The sequence below is a fragment of the Venturia canescens genome, chromosome 1, assembly GCF_019457755.1.
Source record: "Venturia canescens isolate UGA chromosome 1, ASM1945775v1, whole genome shotgun sequence".
NCBI classification, from domain to species: Eukaryota; Metazoa; Arthropoda; class Insecta; order Hymenoptera; family Ichneumonidae; genus Venturia; species Venturia canescens.
The window spans coordinates 327,545-347,127 of record NC_057421.1 but is presented as its reverse complement, the minus strand read 5'-3'; the positions used below and the strand labels follow the sequence as shown (position 1 = coordinate 347,127).

General features: G+C 40.3%; 1 protein-coding gene across 11 annotated transcripts in view; it reads right to left on the bottom strand.

The window, feature by feature from the left end:
- ATP8A (ATPase phospholipid transporting 8A1) overlaps window positions 1-19,583 on the bottom strand; it is a 29,285-nt gene that overhangs the window by 5,390 nt on the left and 4,312 nt on the right. For 5 of the 11 annotated variants that reach the window (XR_006260170.1, XM_043413229.1, XM_043413194.1 and 2 more), the window contains exons 1-17: window positions 13,312-13,356; window positions 10,531-10,888; window positions 5,088-5,332; window positions 4,775-4,873; window positions 4,550-4,660; window positions 4,191-4,438; window positions 3,708-3,988; window positions 3,298-3,592; window positions 2,960-3,186; window positions 2,318-2,835; window positions 2,081-2,233; window positions 1,790-1,987; window positions 1,609-1,708; window positions 962-1,206; window positions 763-888; window positions 515-655; window positions 192-310 (exon numbers count right to left, since the gene is read on the bottom strand). Coding sequence is in view for 10 of the 11 variants with exons in the window: in XM_043413229.1 (XP_043269164.1) it covers window positions 192-310; window positions 515-655; window positions 763-888; window positions 962-1,206; window positions 1,609-1,708; window positions 1,790-1,987; window positions 2,081-2,233; window positions 2,318-2,835; window positions 2,960-3,186; window positions 3,298-3,592; window positions 3,708-3,988; window positions 4,191-4,438; window positions 4,550-4,660; window positions 4,775-4,873; window positions 5,088-5,332; window positions 10,531-10,888; window positions 13,312-13,341 (3,494 nt within the window). In the remaining variant the exon portion in view is untranslated. Of the gene's footprint in view, window positions 1-191; window positions 451-514; window positions 656-762; window positions 889-961; window positions 1,207-1,608; window positions 1,709-1,789; window positions 1,988-2,080; window positions 2,234-2,317; window positions 2,836-2,959; window positions 3,187-3,297; window positions 3,593-3,707; window positions 3,989-4,190; window positions 4,439-4,549; window positions 4,661-4,774; window positions 4,874-5,087; window positions 5,333-6,089; window positions 6,530-6,750; window positions 7,360-10,530; window positions 10,889-12,724; window positions 12,758-13,311; window positions 13,357-19,583 lie in introns of those variants that run through there. The other 6 variants (XM_043413201.1, XM_043413241.1, XM_043413249.1 and 3 more) reach the window with 6 other exon arrangements.

The window sequence follows — 19,583 nt, the reverse complement described above, 5'->3', positions numbered from 1 at the left end:
AGAAATTAAGGAACCTTCAAGAATACAAATATGGAGCAATTCGTGTCTCTCACGTGTATATTAGCCAATGAAAAAATCTTTTTTTTTCCTTTCTCTATCATCCCAATGCATATAGGTATATGAGAAAGGTTTATGAAAATTCTAACGTCTATCGTTTTATCAGATTTTCTGAATATAGTTGAAATATTCACCTGTAGATAACTATGAATAAAAACCATAGTATTATCGATCCCCACGTAGCTAAGTGAGTGACCCACGTCCACGAATTCGTAACGAGCCCCGCCTTTCCGCAAACAGTCACCACCACGTACTGTTTTTTTTTTTTTTTTTTTTTCCAATTTGGACATCAACTCATTAGATATATCAAATTCATCCGTTTGTTTGCGCGGTCATTAATAGCTTGAACGAAACTTAACGTTGATACGACCACAATCCAAGGGTACGAAAAATCTAATAATTACAACAATTTTTTTTTTTTGCGGCAACATGAAAATATTTTTGTATTTCAACTTACGGTGTAGACAAAATTTCCTAAAACGATGTAACCACCGTCTCGACCATTTTCCCAAACTACGTCGTGCTGGAGAGCGAGCAAGGATAGCCAGTACAACAACGAAGAATGTATCAGGGCGTTAATTATCCAAACCCAAAATACCTGAAAAAAAAAGCGAAAAATATCGAATTAGCCGCGTGGAAAAGTTATGAATTTATATTATGTCAAAACAGTATGACGGAACTATTGAGAGAACAGTTAAAGAGTACCTTAATGTTAAATGTGGCCTCGGTTGTGTTTTTGGCAGCGTATAATCTCGGATGTGCGAGATGAGTTTCGGCTGAACAAACTTTGTCAAAAAGGCCCATCGCCAATGGGGGTGCCGCGGTGAATACCTTGAGAAAAAAATATGTTTTTATGAATTCACGGTGAATCTAAACGATGATGAAAAAACCTCGTGAATCTTACCACATTGTACAAACCGATGGACCATCTCTCGAACAGGATTTGTCCGGACCAGCCGGAATATATAGCGAACCACAGTTCGATCACGTAAAGGCAAATATTTTTGTAAAAAGAATATAAAATTAATTTACACATTCTACTGTGGTTCCATGAACCGTGAACGAACAGTAAACGCTTAAGAAATTTGAATTGCGCTATCGAGTAGTCCGAAGCGCAGGCTGCCTGAAGTCCCTCCACACCGGAAATACCTTAACATTAGAAGAGTTTAAATTGACAAAGAATGAAAATACAAAGAAATAAATTTAGATTTCTTCAAGTTTTTCACACAGTATATAGCATATCGAAATCTTGATTATTAACTGATTAGCACCCGGATTGAAAGTCCGAGTACTCTTGAGCATTTCTTCGTTAACAAATAATTTCGGCAATGTTTTTTTCCGGATTGTGTTGTGATTTATTTCGCTTTTTCAAAAATCAATCTATCGAATATCGAATGGAAAGGTGAAATAAACGAATATTTGAATATATTGAATTATTCTAGTTGAAAATTGCGCGATGGATGGTATATAAATTTCTGGGATATTGTTGTTTGGTGAGTGATTTTAACAGAGCGTTATATATATCAGGAGGAAGATCGAAACAATTCTCACCGACACCGATGTGAGCCTTTTGAATCATCGCTACGTCATTGGCTCCGTCCCCAATAGCAAGCGTGACAGCCTTCGTATTACTCGTCACTAAATCTACCACCTGAAATACAAGTAATTACATGATACATCATTTTCTCCGAGCTGCGAAGCAAACTTGATAATCGAGCAACAGAATTTTAACCTCGGCTTTCTGCATCGGTGAGACCCGGCAGCATATTACAACCTTACACGAGGTACACAAATCGAGAAAATCTCTTCTTAGGTCGCACGTTAGCGCATACTTTAAACTATTACCATCTATAACCAGACCAATGTCATTTTGACAACGCAGATCTTGGCCAAAGTCTACGCAATGCTGGTTGATCACCTCTCTCGTTTTCTACGGAAAAAAAAAAAAAAAACGTTTGAAGATTCGTTTTTACGAGAAAAATATTTCAACATCGTTCCAAGATTTTCATTTCTCTCTACTCACATCTAGCGAACTTTCATTGACGATTATCAGAGGCATCGATTGGGTTATTAGTTTGCAAGAATACCCAATATTGATGGCGGTCTCTTGTTTGTCGCCTGTTAACACCCAAACGTTGATGTCAGCCTCGATTAGAGCAAGCAGAGTTTCGGGAACCTGGTATGAGAAAAAAAACCTTTTAGCGTTACCAATGCTTGAACCAGAACATTTGAGTATAACCAAAACTACCAAAACTCGTACTTGATCTTGCAATCGATCCTCGATGGCGGTAGCTCCCAGAAGAGTTAATTTTGTTTCGATCAAGTTCGCAGCATCTTCGAGTTTGGTATCACGATTCGATATACTAATTTCAGCTTTGCGGTAAAGCTCACGCCACCATTGATAACGAGTTTCGGGTATGTCGGCGAAAGCGAAGCACAAAGTTCTGAGGCCTTCGGTCGCAAAGGCTTCGAGATGATCGAGAGTCGCTTGACGAAAATCATCGAAGCTCGGGGAAATTTCGGAATCGAGAGATTCCGGCGATTGAGGAGAGAGTCTTTCGTAAATAACGGAATCGGCGCCTTTACAAAATAACTTAATACGACCCTCGGGCGTTCTCACGATCACCGACATCCTTTTTCTTGCCGATGTAAATTCTATCACGTTGAGAATCTCGTAACGCAGACGTTCGCCCAATGCGACTATTTCCACATAGGCAGGCGTTCTCGTGTCGAACACGTAGCCGTATTTTCTCGCACCGTCCACCAGCGCTCTCTCGTCTGTAACGCGGTAAACAATACGCTCTTATTGGTCCTGTCGAACCGGGCAACTCGTTTATATTGTATACAAAAAACATTACCAAGCAATGATTTTGTTTTAATTTTCATTTGATTTTTTTCATACCAGGCGATGCTGCGTGATATATTATTTCGTCCTCTTGTCTTTCGGGTATGACGGTATGACAAACGGACAGCATTACCATGAACTCGTGCAAAATATCCGCGGACAAGGATTTTTTCTTATCATTTATCCCGGATTGATCGTGCTTGGTTCGACCTTCGATTATATCGGAGACCAATTCACTCGCGCGCTGTGTCGAGCTTTGCCCAGGTTCCGTAAACGTCGCCGAACTGAAAGGAGAAGATTTTCTTTGGAGTGCACGAATCTTCCGTCAATTTTAGAAGTAATGTTTAACGTTTAAAAAGCGGTAAATTAACAACTCGATTGCTCGATGGACTTACTCGTAAATTTTTCCGGCTATCGAACATCGCTTGTATTCCATTACGTTTCTCGTCAGTGTACCAGTTTTATCGGTAAATATATAATTAACCATTCCCAATTCTTCGTTCAAATTGCTTGTTCTTGCCATCGCCGGTGTGTCCGTTTCCGGATGATACATTTCGATATCCATGTTTATGAAGGTTGCCTGAACGAATCTCACCACTTCGAGGGTAACTTGTAACGATATGGGTATGAGATTGTTGAAAAGAATGATGAACGTGAGAAGATTGAGGGGAAAACTTTTCAAGGATTCCTCTGGAAAAAAAAAAAAAAAATTGAGCGATTACAATTTATCGCATTTGATCGGAAATTCCGCACGCGTGTGGAATAAAAAAATGATTGATCTGGATAAATATGAGACATTACGAACTTGGAATTCCTAAGTACGAAAGACCTTCGTAATTCGCATTCATCCAAAGAACGTTGAATACAGCAGAGAGCAGACATAGCAAGAGTAAGATAAAGAAGAGCATGAGGACTTGGGTATTGGTCATTCTATCGAGAGTCGAACGTTTCAATGGAGCTGTCGCCGTATTGTTTTGCATCAGTTTCGTATCGTGACCCGTATAGATTACAACACCGAATGCCCATCTGGTGTTTCTGAGCATTGCACCACGAAGCAAAAGTTGATCGGGTCCCAGTGCTACACTTCTGTAAACACATCGCGAACCAACCTCGAATTTATTATTTCATAGCTTATTTTGGAATACTCGAATATTGGTTGATTAATTTATCGAAGAGGATCGTATACGATATGTTATGAGTTTAACAACAAAGCAAATATTTTTAACGATAAATCAATCATCGTCGATTTTACAATCCAGAAGAAGGGACGAGGAAAAATAATGCTTACTGCTTATTTGTCTCGCGCAAAATCCCATTGAATTCATAGAGATGTCTATTTGGCGGTTCGCACTGAATGTTAGCTTTAAAATTCATCAATTCCACGGTGTCCAATAAGTAAACGGTTTCCGGATGAGCTTGTCGAATTTTCAGATTCGTTTCGCCGTCGAGATTCGCCGTCTCAATGAAAGACATTCCTTGAGGCTCGGACGAGGACAAGAGTATGAGGTCTGCAGGAAAAAAATTGTTGTTGTGCACCTAAAAATAAGAAGAAAAAACAAAACGATCATCATTAATGTGCGTACACTAAATTGTAATTCTTAAAAATTGATATAAATTATTATTCGGGCAAATGCGGCATCTCTGTACCTTGACAACATCTCCAACGGCGATGGCTCTCCACTGAATCCATTGCCATTTTCCATCCCTCAGTACTTCGACTTCCCTCATATTTATTTCATCATCGGCTCTGTGTCGTTTCTAAAATAGTTTTCATAGCGATACATTTTGAAACCTACCATCACAATTTTTCATTTGGAGTATCGAGAATAAGTAGTGCGTGAGATTCGAAAATCAAGAGTTCAAAGTACCCACAATGTCTTCGACTATCTCTTTGAGCGCTGACACGCTGAGAATGAAAATCAGCGGAACCAAAGTTGTATAACGTCCGGTGGGTGAAACTTCGGGTATTTGCTGAAAAAAAAAAAAAACAAAAAGAAATCTTAGATTCGTCGGGTGCATGGCTCAACGGTCATGCGCGCTCAGTCGCGTGTTTTTTCTTCATTAAATCACAAAAATGAAAAATTATGACATCTGATCCGCCGGCGATAGGATGGTTCAGATATATCGGACGGATGAAAATACAGTAATATATTTCTGCGATGGATTTCTAAATGATCGTTCGTACCTGCATGAGGGCTATGAAGAGGAAGAAACAGTTGCTGTAACGACGGAACTGCTCGAAGAGGAACGAAGGTATGAAAGAGAGAAAAGAGTACTTGGCCGTGGTTATGTGATTGTTTCTGTATTTGGCCGGTTGATGCGGTGCATTTATGAATACTATTCTCTCTTCGTGCTCTTCCTGCTGATGAGTCGATGGTCGATCCTCGTTACCCGGGGGATCCCCCCCATTTTCTGCTCTCGTCGTACCAACTGGATAAAAAACACCCAACGAAAGTATGAATTTTAGACATTCACAAGCGTATAACGATCTAAGAAATTCTTTGCTCGTCCGCATGTTCTTGCTCATTGAAAAACTTTGAGGAACGTGCGGGGTTAGAAATTGGACAAATGCGTAGTCCATTGTTTTTTCATATTACTATTTTTCCTTCGTTACGCTAAATGCGATGATTGAAATGTTTTTTTTTTTTCTTTCATTTCATGTAAATTGCGTGCCCCATTTATTTTTTCAATACATCAGTTATCGTTGACGCGAAACGAAACGTAAAGATATGCATTATTTTTTTGGTCCAATTGAAAATTCTATCGATGATTACTGTTGTGGCGAGGCATTGCATCTACCGTGTGCAAACGAGAAGCCGACTTTTCGTCTTTTTTTATGACGGATACGACGAGCGGGTGATAAAGAGCGAAGGTTGTGTAACTAACTGCGAGCATGTTGCACACTCGCGGGGTCGAGGGGACTTTATCACGCTATTATTATTTCGATTTGTCATTTCATTGGTAAAATATTTCTGGGAAGGAAATTGCGTTGTTTACCTGCTGGTCATGCAGCTGTTTCAATGATATATATTTTTTTTTTCAATTATTCAGAATTTCGGTATATAGTTTCTCAACGCCTGTTCCATTGTTTTTTTTTTCTTTCAACGAATAGGAGGGCGCCGCCGTGACGATGAATGATAAAATAATTTATCATTATCGTGGGAACAAAAAAAAAGAGTAAACTCACTATTATGAGAATGAAGATAAAGATGAAAACGCGATCTGAATTCATTGAGCCATTGTATAACTTTGGCCCCTTGGAAATCCATGTCTTTGTTAGTATTTTTTCACTCTCTCGACGAAAATGAAGATTGATATTTCACACCGTGTGGTCCCTCATCGACGCAGCGTCATTTTATTTCTTCGATGAGAAAGAAGTACCGGTGCACCTTATTGTACACGCAAATGTTTCTTTAAATACGTATTTCGTTGGTTTGTTTCATAACTCGTGATGACGAACCAGTTATCACTCCGGAATTTATTTCATATCGTTTTTTTTTTTCACTTATTTCATCACCACCAATTAGCCATCAATGTCGTATCAATAATAGGAACAAAAAACATCAATATTTCAGCACTCGAAGAGAAAATAAGAAAGAGAAGCGTCCCGGCGGTGAATGCAATACTCTGCACAGCACAAACGGGGTAACACGTTCGATCGATTCAAGGTTAAATTTGTCAAGTCTACCATACGGCACGTCTTGTACGGGGGCGGCGGTTTATCTTTTCACGATTTATTTTTCAAAAGCGTACATCAATTTTTCCCAATTGTTTGAGCAAATATTCCATCTACGGGCGTTTTTCATAAGACGAAGAGATAGCACCACGATCGTATCAATAAATTTTACCTCAGTACTTTCAAGGTTTATCCACATACAGTTCTGGACTCGAAGAATAATAAACCATTCGATGATCCGATTGCTCTGTACAAGATTACTGTTTCGTACACACCATAGCTTTGAGGATAATTACAACGGAATTGCATTTAAAAATTCTTGTGGAAAAGTGTATTTTTTTTCCTCTTGTCAGTTCGAAATCGAAAGGGTAGAAATTCGCGTTGATGATGGTTGAGCTTAAGTGACAGTAGGAAGCGTTATTTATGTATGTCGTCCGGAGCGGAAAATTGCGCGACGTGAAAAATTGATATAATGGTAGAAAAAAGGAAATGTTGATGGAGAGCGGTCGTTGATTCGTTGAAGCTTTATAATCCAAATCAGAAAGACGAGATTTTATGCGTTTGCATACGTCACGAGAAGACCCGAACAAGGTTTTGATGCGTTTCGCCACACCCCACCACAGGACATGACGTATTTGTAGTCGGATGCGCGCACGTGCGTTATTGCAAAAAAAAAAAAAAAAAAAAAAACGGATCGAAGAGAAGAGCGTTGGTTTTTGTAGAGAACGACGCGACTTTTCTGAGATCGAAACACCGTCGTCCGTCCAACACCAGTCCAATAGAGGATCCCAGACACGAATATACAGAAATTTTAATTTTCAATCGTCTCTTACATGGCTCCCCGCATTGGCAGTTAGGTGTCCCGAGCCACACACCAGCAAACCATCCATACAATGCCCTGACCATCCGTTGCGTCACTATAGCCGTGTTGTATGTACGTACAAATGCTCAACGACAAGTGTGCGCGCGCACACGCACACACGCACAGCTTTCGCCGGAGATATATACGACGATGAAATAGGGAGGGAGGAATACCCGAGTGTACGCAGTAGTGCTCAACCGCTGTAATAAATGGAACATCAAATTTTGAGGAAGAAAAACTGTTTAGTCGCGGTATCATTTGATCCAAATAATTGCAATAGATTATTCATTTCGATATACTCATGCGCGCAGTTGAATAATTATAGTTGGCATTTATTAGACGACCGGATTCGTTATTCGTCGAATAATTTGCATAATCATGCAACGGTACTTTTATAGTAAGCAGCAGGATGGTCCGAATGATGAATCGATGCGAATATAATGATTACAACAAAAGTTTTTAGCAGAAAACACGTTTATCTACGCTCGGATCGTGTATATACTATAAATATCAACATTAGTACGATTGGTGCTACTCCGATGTATTTATACGACGTGTCAAGTTCATTGCACCGATGTGAAATGATTATATATATTTCAATGACATTGCAAATATTTCTCGTCTCAGATCGTGTTTCAATAAGTTTAAAAAGGTATGAAATTTTTTTTTCACATAGTATTGCGCGTTTTCCTATAGCCGATACCCCGAAAAATGTATTATTTTCGCAAGGCTAAATCATTGGCATAACGACTATGAGATAAAAAAAAAAAAAAAAAATGGCCAAGTATAGCGCTGTTTGGAACGGCGCTGGCATCGTCTCGTATGCGTGACATCTGAAACTTCTGAAACGCGCGACGAACGTAAAACGTAATATTTCGTTGTGTGACGTGGTGGGGCGTGGAACGAACCGAGCGCTCGAGCCTCGAGCCGCCTGATTCCCGTACTACAGAAGAAGCCGAAACCGACGACGAGACTGGACGGATCTCCGAGTAGAGTACTATCCGGGGAAAGTAGATGTCGAGCATCGTCGCGGCTCGCGGCGATCACGATGATACGACGACGGATCGAGGATCGAGGAGACGCCTGCGCTCGTCGTATCGTTCTTCCCCACTTCCCCAGCCCTCTCTACCGCCCCTTTGATCCCTTACATATCGCGCATCGCGCATCTCGCATTCCAAATTCCAAGTTTAGCGGCGGCAGCAGTGGGCATGCGGGCAACAAGTTTATATCATACGCTCGACCATCAATTTTCAGCTTCGGCAATATGACTATACGAGTATCCCTTTCGAAACAATAACACGCCGATACGTGCGGTTATTTATACGTATTTATAATGCACGAACAGTGGAAAGGTGGCAGCACGATAATGAGTCTCTCGCGCAATACAAATGTCCCGTGCAACACGCAAATTTACGAGGAAGCACTCTTGCGCTTGACAATCTCGAGTTCCATGTAATATCTATATAATACTATATGTTCAATATATAGAAGCGTTCTCAGCTTTCGAGACGGGCCAAGGTCGCGCGCGCGCACCCGACGACAACCACCCACGATAAAAATCTTCTCCCTTCTACCAAGGTTCGCCCACGTGGCGCTAACCTCACGGTTGAGTTTCACGATTGAGGAATACATTTTCGCTACGTTGCTCTATACACACCAGCATCGATATCAATCTTCAACGATTGACCATCATTTTTTTTTTCTTTTCACATTGCACGTTACTCTTTATTCTGCTCAATGTTCACCTTCGACTCTATCGATTTCGAGCGGAAATACGAAAGACCGTCGCCCGGCAAGTAAAAAATAATGCATATTTTTCGCAGCCGTTTAAAGAAGATGCAACAATTTCTAGAATACCCACATTTCATTCGATCGATACCCGGGAAAAATATTTGAAAAAAAAATCAAAAGTAGAATACTTGGATAAAATGTTATTTTTCATTGTAAAAGGGAATCGTGTGCACTAGCTGCATGAAAATTATTTCTAAAAGCGGTTGCTATCAGTTGACTCTTATTTTTCAGAATTTTAAAAATTTTTTGTTAAAATGAGAGTAGTCGACAGTTACGCTTGAGCTTCGTTAGTCGATCACGCGATCGTGGAAAAATTTTTTGTAGCCATCCTGTATTATTAGTGTCGAATATTCGTATTTTTTAAAATTTAATGTGCGACAACATTCCTGGAAGCGATTCCTGGTAAGTTGAAAATTGAACGACGTAGGTACTGAGCGACCTGTGATGATCATATATGTATGGAAAACAAGTCGAGAGATTTTACCAAATTTTACCAATCGCAGTGAATAACGTAGCTGCATGCCACGCACGCGTGACCAAAATTGACACGGAGGAAGATTAAAATGATTCCTTTTTTCTTCTTTCGATGCATATCAGATAATTCCAGAGCAAGTTCCAGTGGTCGCCTGAAGCATGGCTCTTGTTAAAAACAGTGGTCCGGGAAATACACGCGTTATATCTTAAACATTTACTGTACGTTTCAATAAAAATATTATGAAACATAATCGCGAACATATATTCTTGAGGTGAAAGAAAAAAAAAACGAGCCCTTTTTTCGGCCGACAACAAGATGCAACAACCCGATGAAGCACCAAATTGGCGGCGGCCCCGAAGCATTTATCGGTTATTTCAGCGATCTACGCTAGAGAGCGGATAGACAAGACGCATACGAGTATTTAAAAGTGTTGTTGCTGGCATAACAGGTCTAACAGTTGATCGGGGGGCCCGTTAATCGTCAATCGTAAAGCCGACGATACGCGCTACGGTTTACCGGAGAGGTCTACCTGTGCAAACGCGCCTGCGCAGGTTGACCGGAGCAAAATCGAAAATCAATTTTTTCGGGTCTGACGTGAGCGTGTGTGGATGTCTTTGAAAACGAAGTTTGTTTTTTAGAATTTGTAAATATTCTACCGATATACGTGCTCGCACGCCGCAAAGTACAACTGCAACGTAATGTAAAAAAATGAAAGCAGAAAAAAATAAGAGAAGGAGAGAGGAGTTGGCGGGAATCGCGGCGGGGCGCGGGCGACACTCGCGCGGTTTGGAAAGAAAAAGAAAAAGAATATAAAAAATGCTGACCTTCGTGATCGGAATTGGATTCCGTAGTCTCTTGGAGTTCAATATGCTCTCTGTTTCTTTTTCGACGATCACGAATTGAACCGAGTGTCCCACCGATAGTATCAACGTTGTCAATGTTGCCGAGGTCGATCGGACTACCAACAATGTAAGGTCCAGTGACGTCTCCCTGCGAATTCTCGCTAGTCCCGTTCGAGGTGCCGTTATGAGGCGTTTGATTCGGCAGCGGCGTACCGTCCATGTGCGGTATCGAAGATAGATCCGGCGGTGTATAAGGCCTCAAAGTTCCGGGACTCGGCGGGAGCCGCGGTACCGGGGGGTTGCCCCGCGACGACGACTGCATTCCTCCCTGAGCCGGGACCTTTTCCAATTAATGAACAATCGTGCATTAACAAATACGTTCATCGCGGTATAGTTTAATCGAGCTAAAAGGCTCTTGCATGCATTTATTTATTCATCGAAGAGGCTATTGTGAATGTCAACAGACCCGAATGTCGAAACACGCTTGTATATATACGCATACGTATAAGCGTACACGCCTGTCTTCTTTGTAGTACGTATATGGAGTGGGCGTTTATATAGGAGACACGTAATTTTCGGATAATGGGCGACGGTGCGCGACCGTATAAATAACCCGGCCAGATCGCATACGTCACGGTAACGCATTAACTTAGGAGTGGCAAATTAAGTCTTTGGCGTCCTCAATGAGGATGCCTTCCTGAGCATCGCGCTTTTCCTCCAAATTCGAGTCATGCGAAACACTCGACCGACTAATTCACACCCATCGGGCATGCTAAATATATATTCTTTTCGCGTCCTCTGAATTTACGTTAACGAATCACGATAATATTCTATATTCGCCGGTGCATGGGAGTCAAAAAAAAAAAAAGTGTTACGAGAAACAAAAACGAAATTATACTCGTCAACGCGAATTGTACGCGAGTCTCCCTCTATATATATATATATATATATGACCGAAGGATAGTCGAGAGTTGCGAGATATCATATATACGCGTATTTCTTATCAGCGACTCTGCAATTACCTTTTTTCGATTTTCTTTTCATTTGTTATATTCACGAATTCTATTATGTATAAAAACGGATCAGTGACCATTCGTGCGAATAACCAATCATTTTCGTAATATTTTACAAACGATGAATATACCTATATGATTTGCGCTTGTAGTTTACAATTATATTATATTAATTATTTCAATGCTTATACGAAATTTGTGCACATCTCTCGCGACAAAAGTAATAATCGCGTTCGATCGTACTATATCCGAAGAATACTAGAAATGATAAAATTATTTTTTTGCCATATCCGCGGCCGTTTGATAAAAATCCACCGAGGTTTTGCGAAATCGAATTCCATAACGGGGAACGCGGAGAGAAAGCTCGACGACTTGACCCTTTCCCGTTGGGCAAATGACATTGCGTGTGAATTTCATTGAAGTTTCGTGACCGCGACGTAATTGCGCGCGTCAATGAACAAAATAGGTATATTATCCATCATCGAGGACAGACCCGACCAAGATTCGGTCAGAGTCGAAGTATATGATGGAAATAATGCGGAAAGCGGGATGAGAAGAAATTTGAAATAGTATAAATAGAGGGACTCACTACGGTGAAACGACGGAGCCGAGGTCCTCTGTCAGACCTCGTTCCAATGTTTTTTCGATCCGTAGCGGTTAAAATTTTCCGTCACACCGGCAAAGCAACGAGAGATTGCAAAGAAATAATTTCCCGCACCGCTGAGACAATCATTTTATCTCTTTGAGCACAGCAATTTTATTGATCCTCTATTGTATAAAATAACTATTTCATATTAGGTGTGCCCTCGGAGCCGATAATAATTATTCACTCGCAACGAAAACACGAATTAAAATAATAATAACGAATGAAACATATATACCAAGCCTGATTCATCATAGAGCGGTAAATCTATGCGATAACTTTATACTCTTATATTTATTCACGTGTATTATAAATGAGTATAAATAAATCATTTTTTAATTATAAATAAAAACGGGAGAGGGAGGTCGCTGCGAGATAAAATTATTTGAAAAGAATATTTGGAGAGCGCGTCACGCGATTTGGGACAAAAAGCACACGACACCAATTTTAAGCACAATTTCAGGATAAACAACCGACTGGTAGCACTTTGACGCTTAACGGATCAAAGGTTCGCACTCACAACAAATGTGTTATACATATGATCGGAAATAATGCTTCAAGAATAATAGTAATACAAGAGGCGCGAGCTGCGACGATATCGCATCGACGAATGAAGCTTTTTCACCTCCGATATATTGTAGCGTTCTTGTAACTCCCTCCCATATTTTTATCTATTTACCGGGAATGTTTGCTCGTGGTGCGTCACGCGCGTTCGTACGTATTTATTTTATCTTTTTTATTTTTTTTTCTCTACAACAACTCGAGTAAATATAAGCAATGAAACGTTAAGCGGCTCGTTCTTAATTTTTGCTTCGAGCAGTGTGAGCGAAGAAAGTCCAAATTGTTACGTTTATTTAAGTCGAAATTACGCACAGTTTCTTTTTGCCTTTTGTCTTTTGCTTCGCAAGAAAAATTCTCGAAATTCGATGTTAAAACATAATATAAAATGTATCTGCGATCGATGGGGCCCCGCGGCTTGCCACCATTCGTTTCGTTGCATCATACGAATGACACAAAATAAAACATTCGAATGCACCAACGCTTGTGCGCTACGGACGGAGGAACGACGCTGTCGAAAAACAAAAAAAAATACTTGTACGAACGTACAATGGAATTGTGACGAATATGATACCGCATGAATTGTGATTTCCCATCAAAGATATATCGTTCGGTTCTGCGTAAACGTTCATCGCTTAAAATTTCACCAATTCCGCCTAATATCACGCTGATTGGATATCACCAAAGAGATTTTTTGAGGCATCGAGCGATACGATGAAGAAAGTATGAAACGTTTTTTTCGATAAATACTTGACGAAATGATTTACGAAGAAACGAAACTGTTTCGAGCCCTGCCCGCCGTTCTATACTGTTTGTACAAGCTCTCGTACTCAACGACAACTGCTCACCTCGACCGATCTACTCTTTTGCCGTGTCCTTTTGCCGTTTCATCGCCGCTGCCCCACGTGTGTAGTATATGTTTCTCGAGCTCTACTCGGCGCTCGTCTTCGCACTCCCACACCTCTAACCCACCGCTCTCCTTCTATCAACGGATACCATCCTACATTCCCACGAAAGATCCGAAAATTCGCTACGACCTTTGTCTCTTTTTTTTTTTCATTCATTCGAAAAGAGATGCGGAAGCAATTTTTGGCTAGACATATATGAAATTGACGGGATACGCGGGCGAATAAAGTTCTCTTCGAACTACCAAAATCCGCGAGTTTAGGTTGGGATTTTCACGCTTCCACCTGCATGTTAAATGGGTTGGAACGATTTTTTTTTTCACGCAAGAGTGAAACCGAGTACTACGAATGAGTGAGCGGGCGGCGCACCCCTCGCTCAACTTTGTTTTCTTCACCGTCACTTCCTGACCTGTATGCTCGCGCGGAGGGACGAGGATATCGTTATTTCGGGAAGGAACAAGTTTGAATGAAAAAAAAAGAGAGATAATCTTGAAGAGACACGCGGGGATAAGGTTGATAATTGCATCAACTGTTCGATTCTTCTCGCTGGAGGACTCTGCGTAGATTATATAACCCCCGAGCTGGGTGTGACTTATTTTTTCATCGACAAAGAATACCTACGGAATGTCTCGAGTCGAACCTCATAAAAATATATTTACACATATTATTTTAATACACAAGAGTCGCAACAATTCGTTAAACACGTGTTTAAAAAGTCTCAAAAACCTGTTTGTAAAAAACACAAAGTGCGCATCGATCTTTTGTCGCGGTACTACTACGGAGTGTGGCCATTCAATTTCGCAGCATTAGCATTGTTACAAAATAATGAGGAATCGTTGTAATTCGATCGAACTGGATAATGCGGTATGAATATGAAAACGGCAAAAGATATATTTCAGTCTCTTCCGACTCTTACCGGACTAACTAGTACGAGCGACGATTGATGACCGCTGTGACCGTTGTCAACCTCGCATACCCTACACGTGTACTTGGCTCACATTTACCGATCGAAAAATCGACTCTGCGCGTAATGACCAATTTTTCAAGAACCTCTGTATACCGATCCGGAGGAAAAACAAAAAACACACGCACACGCACACACGTCCGTCGCTCGTGTCGCGTATGTGAAACGAGATCGTCGCCAACGAAGAGCATATATACGAGGTAAGAGTGCACGCCCGATACCAAACAATATTGGTCAACGACTATTAAAATCATCGCTGCCACGGATATTCTTCCTTTTCGTTCCCCTAACATGCGCGATCCACGCACTTCTATACAGAACTCGTCCGGTGATACGCAGTCGAAATGCGACCGTGTATAGCGGGTATCGCTACTTGCCGCTTGCCGCCTGTGTGTGCATGTTTGCGCGACAACAAGTCGTCAAAAAAAATGCGATTTTCATACCACGTGCGGATTCGCCCAATTTGAATAGCGCCATTAAAAGGAGCGACTTGGAAAATATAAATTAATACATGCGAAATCTGGCTGAGTGACTTTAGAAACTTGTATAGTATCTGTGAAATTTTTTTTACGCGCGGATGATATCGAACAATAATCACTGACATTTTTTTTTTCACGTGTTATTCTTATTATGGAAAATTGAAGTACGCGTTGGGCTGGCCGAAATAATTTTATCTCGAGCTGTCCTTTCGCGACTAGTTTCAAAAAAAAATATCGATTTTTTTTTTTCGTGGACCGAAGAGAGCCGGTAGTACATGTAAAAAAGTGACTTTCCCAAAATTTGAGATTAAAAAAAAATATATTTAAATATTTTAAAATATTAAAAAAAAAAAAAAAAATTTCGCAGATTTCTAATGGAAAAACATGGTCTAAATTTTCGCGGGGGAGGGGGTTCCGCTTTGCCCGGCCGTTCCACTTTGCCCTATTCTCTCCTATTCAAGAAAAAAAATGCATTTTATGTTTGCACAAAGTTTCATGATTTTTTAAAAAATTTTCCATAATGATTTTCCTCCAAATAGAAAAAACATAGAAAAGTCGTTTGCGGGACCGCTAAATATTTTTTTTTAAATCTCAAATTTTGGGAAAGTCACTTTTTTTACATGTACTAACAGCCCTCTTCGGTCCTCGAAAAAAAAATATCGATTTTTTTTAAGCACCCTAATACTAATATATTCTCATATTTAAACCAACATGTGGGAAGAAAATTGGAAATTTTTCGGAATATAATTATTGATTTTCACGAGTAATGCGCGCGGTAGCGCTCTTGTATGTATAATCGTAATAATGCATAGCAATCGAGAGATTAATAGCATTTTTTAACGGAAATAATATCGCCGCGTCACGACTTTGGGGTTTCATGATTTTTTTTCTCGGTATAAAATTATCACAACCAAAATCGACAAAAACGAGGAGTCATATACGCCACACGAATAAAATTTAATGTCACAGAGGCACAGAGATGGTTTTATTCTTTTTCGTTTCTATTACCCGAGAGGCCTCGAGATGCCCTTTGCAAATGTATATAGACCAACCAATGTTGACACGTAGCGCAGAACGCTAAATATCAGATCCTTCGGGTGTACTCGACACGTCGTTAAAATTGAAGAGAGAGAGAGAGAGAGAGAGAGTGGAAACAAAAAGAGGTTCGAAATGATCCCCAAACAATAAACCATGAAACGAATACGAAATCGTGTGATTTTCTAAAATTTTTATTCAATTGTTTAATTTGACATGATTACAATTGGAAAATTTAGTCACTGTCGAGGATGAGGAAATAGAGTTACTAGGGGGCATTTGAAAATGGTCATTTGTATGATTTAATGAAATAATATGAGATACCGCTTCTGCGATCGCGTCTGTGTTTTTTTGGGGTTAATAATAAGATACCTGAAAAATCGACGAGCCCTCGTCATCAATAATGCGATAAACAGAGGGCGAGAGGACGAAGGGACAAACAGTCGCACCTAGATTATCGCGTGACTGAAGATAAAAGCTCAGTTACTACGCGGAGCACAAAAATGTATGAGGCAAAAACAAACTCAACCAAAGAGAGAAAGGATGATAGAGCTGGAAGGGTTTCGAACGCGATATCATCCATATACCAGAGATTTTTTTTTGCGATTAGAGTCACGTGAAACCGCACCCTGCCCTTCCCATTTGGCTCAACTCGGGTTTATTTATTTTTGTTTTTATACAGAACGGATATTAAACGATGTTGTCCGATATGAGAAGTAATAAAAGGAAGGACAAAATCAGACACGTGAAACCGGACAAATATAATGAACGATCGATAATAATACCAACTTGAGATATGTCATATAAACGTGGCGAAGATGCGCGCTATTATAAAAGGATTCGAACGGTGTACAATAATTGTTTATTAAAATTTGATAATCCGGACGTCGCTATGGACGAATTGAACGATCGATAAATCTATAGCTCTCCGTTGCATCGCGTTCATCCTTTGATGCTACGCAGTCGAATCGAAGATTGCGACTTTGAAAGGATGTTGCATATGGTCGCGCGGGCGCAGCTGCCCGCTATACTACCTAGCTAGAATTCTATATATATGGAAGAAAAGAGTCCTCTCCTCCCCCAATGATGTGCAAGTTATTATTCACGATCAAGAACTCGCAAAACGAATGACCTCCAATTTGAATTAGCCGTATAGATGGATTAATGAAACAAGAGTGAGGTGCTGGAATGGATAGCAATCGGACGGGCTGAATAAAATATTCGGTCGATATGTGAGAGGTTCGATCGTCGATCGTTATTTCAACAGCTGTAATATACCGGAGCACCTATGTAACGTGGAATCCGTACACGCCGGTTGACCTGTTATTTTCAACGCGCCCTTGGATCTTAGCGTCGCGCGTCACACTATCGATTTTACGATTTGGCACGATCCTCCCGCGCTTCCTCGTTCCTTCAAACGAGCTTGTTTCTATTCTGCATATATGTTTCAATCGGTATACAAACGGTCTAATAATCGGTATCGCGGGACGTTGAAAACGGGGACGTACGTACGGGAGTCCATACATGACCACCTAGCTCCCTCGCATTTATGAAATAGTTGAACGATGCTGTCGCGCGTCGCGGTGACCGCGCGCGCGAGTCAATCGCAATTGAGCGGAAAGCGAAAAGATATTGAGGAGTAGAGTAATCATAGATCTCGAATCGCTTCAATAAACAATCGCATGCATCCGCGAATATATAGAATGATCTTATGACCTTCAAATATTGATCCTTTTTCCTTGATGCAAAATTCATTCGACGATAAATTAGCGTGTGTCTAGTCACAATATTTTTGTGTGCGAATCGAAGATACATACATACCGGAGGGAAGAATCGTCGCTTCATTATTCATGTGTATTCGTAAATAAAATAATCAATCGTGTTATTTGATACGAAAAAAAAAAAAAAAAAAAAATATAGTCACGGCTAATATTCAGAGATTTCCCGCGTGCGAGTTCGATAAATCGCGTGCAGGGACTCTCCCTCGGCTTTGGTCATCAGCGCGGAGGCGCGTTAATAAAAACTCTAATATCAGAATATCCCATAGAATCGATAGACATAGAAATGAGCGGTAGTTGGATGAATAACCGCGAGAGGAGGAAAAGGTCAACGTACGTAATACAGAAACATAATTCACGAGATATGTAACGTAATAAAATTTATTCATCTTATTTGTACTCGATATAGTTGTGCGACCGCGAGACATCGCGCGGTGATGGATAAAAAGTTCAATTGCATGAGCAGTCGAATTTTAAGAGTCGAGTATGTTAGAGGGGTGCATGAAGCCATCATCAACGGGAGAAAGCAGTCAAATTTTGCATATGCTTCGCCTCGTAATCAGCATCTTCCATGCGCGAATCATTCATTTATTTAAAAGCGCGAAACTTTGACCACGCGAGTGCAAATAAACCCCTAATCCCCTGCTTATGCATACCCGTGTTACAATACTTTTTTAGTAGCAGAGCTAACCAGTTAGCTGTTCAACTCATTGCATCGTTACTACAATTTCTTCTGACGAGTAGTCGTAGTCTTGCGCTTAGTTGGCACGGAAACACTACACTCGAGAAAAAAAGATTATTATCCTCGAAAAAAACAAAACGAATTAACAGACGATAACTTCAAACATTTGGGATTAAATTTTTCTTTTCGCAACTTCAGTTATTTTTCAACAATAATGGTTATCGATTCATTAGATTTCGTCGCCGGTAGTTCATCATTCTTCCTCACCAAGATCGTTATAAACGAAAGTATATCTAATAATATATGCGAGCTAGTTTTTCTCGCATGACAATATTATCGAATAGATGTGAGTTACTTGGGCTAAATGAGAATTCTTCGGGAGAATCCTGGGTGGCTTTTCCGTCTTGTATGTGTATGCATATCCGGCGAATTGGAAAAAAAAAAATAAAAGTTGGAGTGTGAAATCATCAACGAGCCAGGCTCGATTGCGGAAAACGAGCTAAGCTCGTGCGTACCGGAGAATTTTAGGTCCCTCCACAGATTTAAAGGAGACACGCCTTAACCAGCAAGCTTTACCTATCCATATGCATCCCACCCACGTAATATATGTAATTGCTCCAATTCACCGAACGAGGTTACACCCGTTGATTGCCTCATTTATTACATCACGCGCACGAATCGAGAGCGTACTTTTTTATGCGACCGAGCTTCCGCTTAAGCGCTATTTTTTTTTTTTTTCATTGATTCGTCGCAACGAAATTCTTTCTTTCGTTTTACGTTGTTTATTATGTGCGAGCCAAAGGGGGCCATTATTATAATTTTCCAATTGAATCGATTGAACATCGAGAAAATACAATTTAACTTTTCCTTTTCCGGATGTCTCAGCAAAAATATTTGTTTATCATCGGAAGCCTTATTAATAACACTCTCTTATTGGGCTTTTATATTTTTTTCATCCGACCAGATCTTTACAAATTG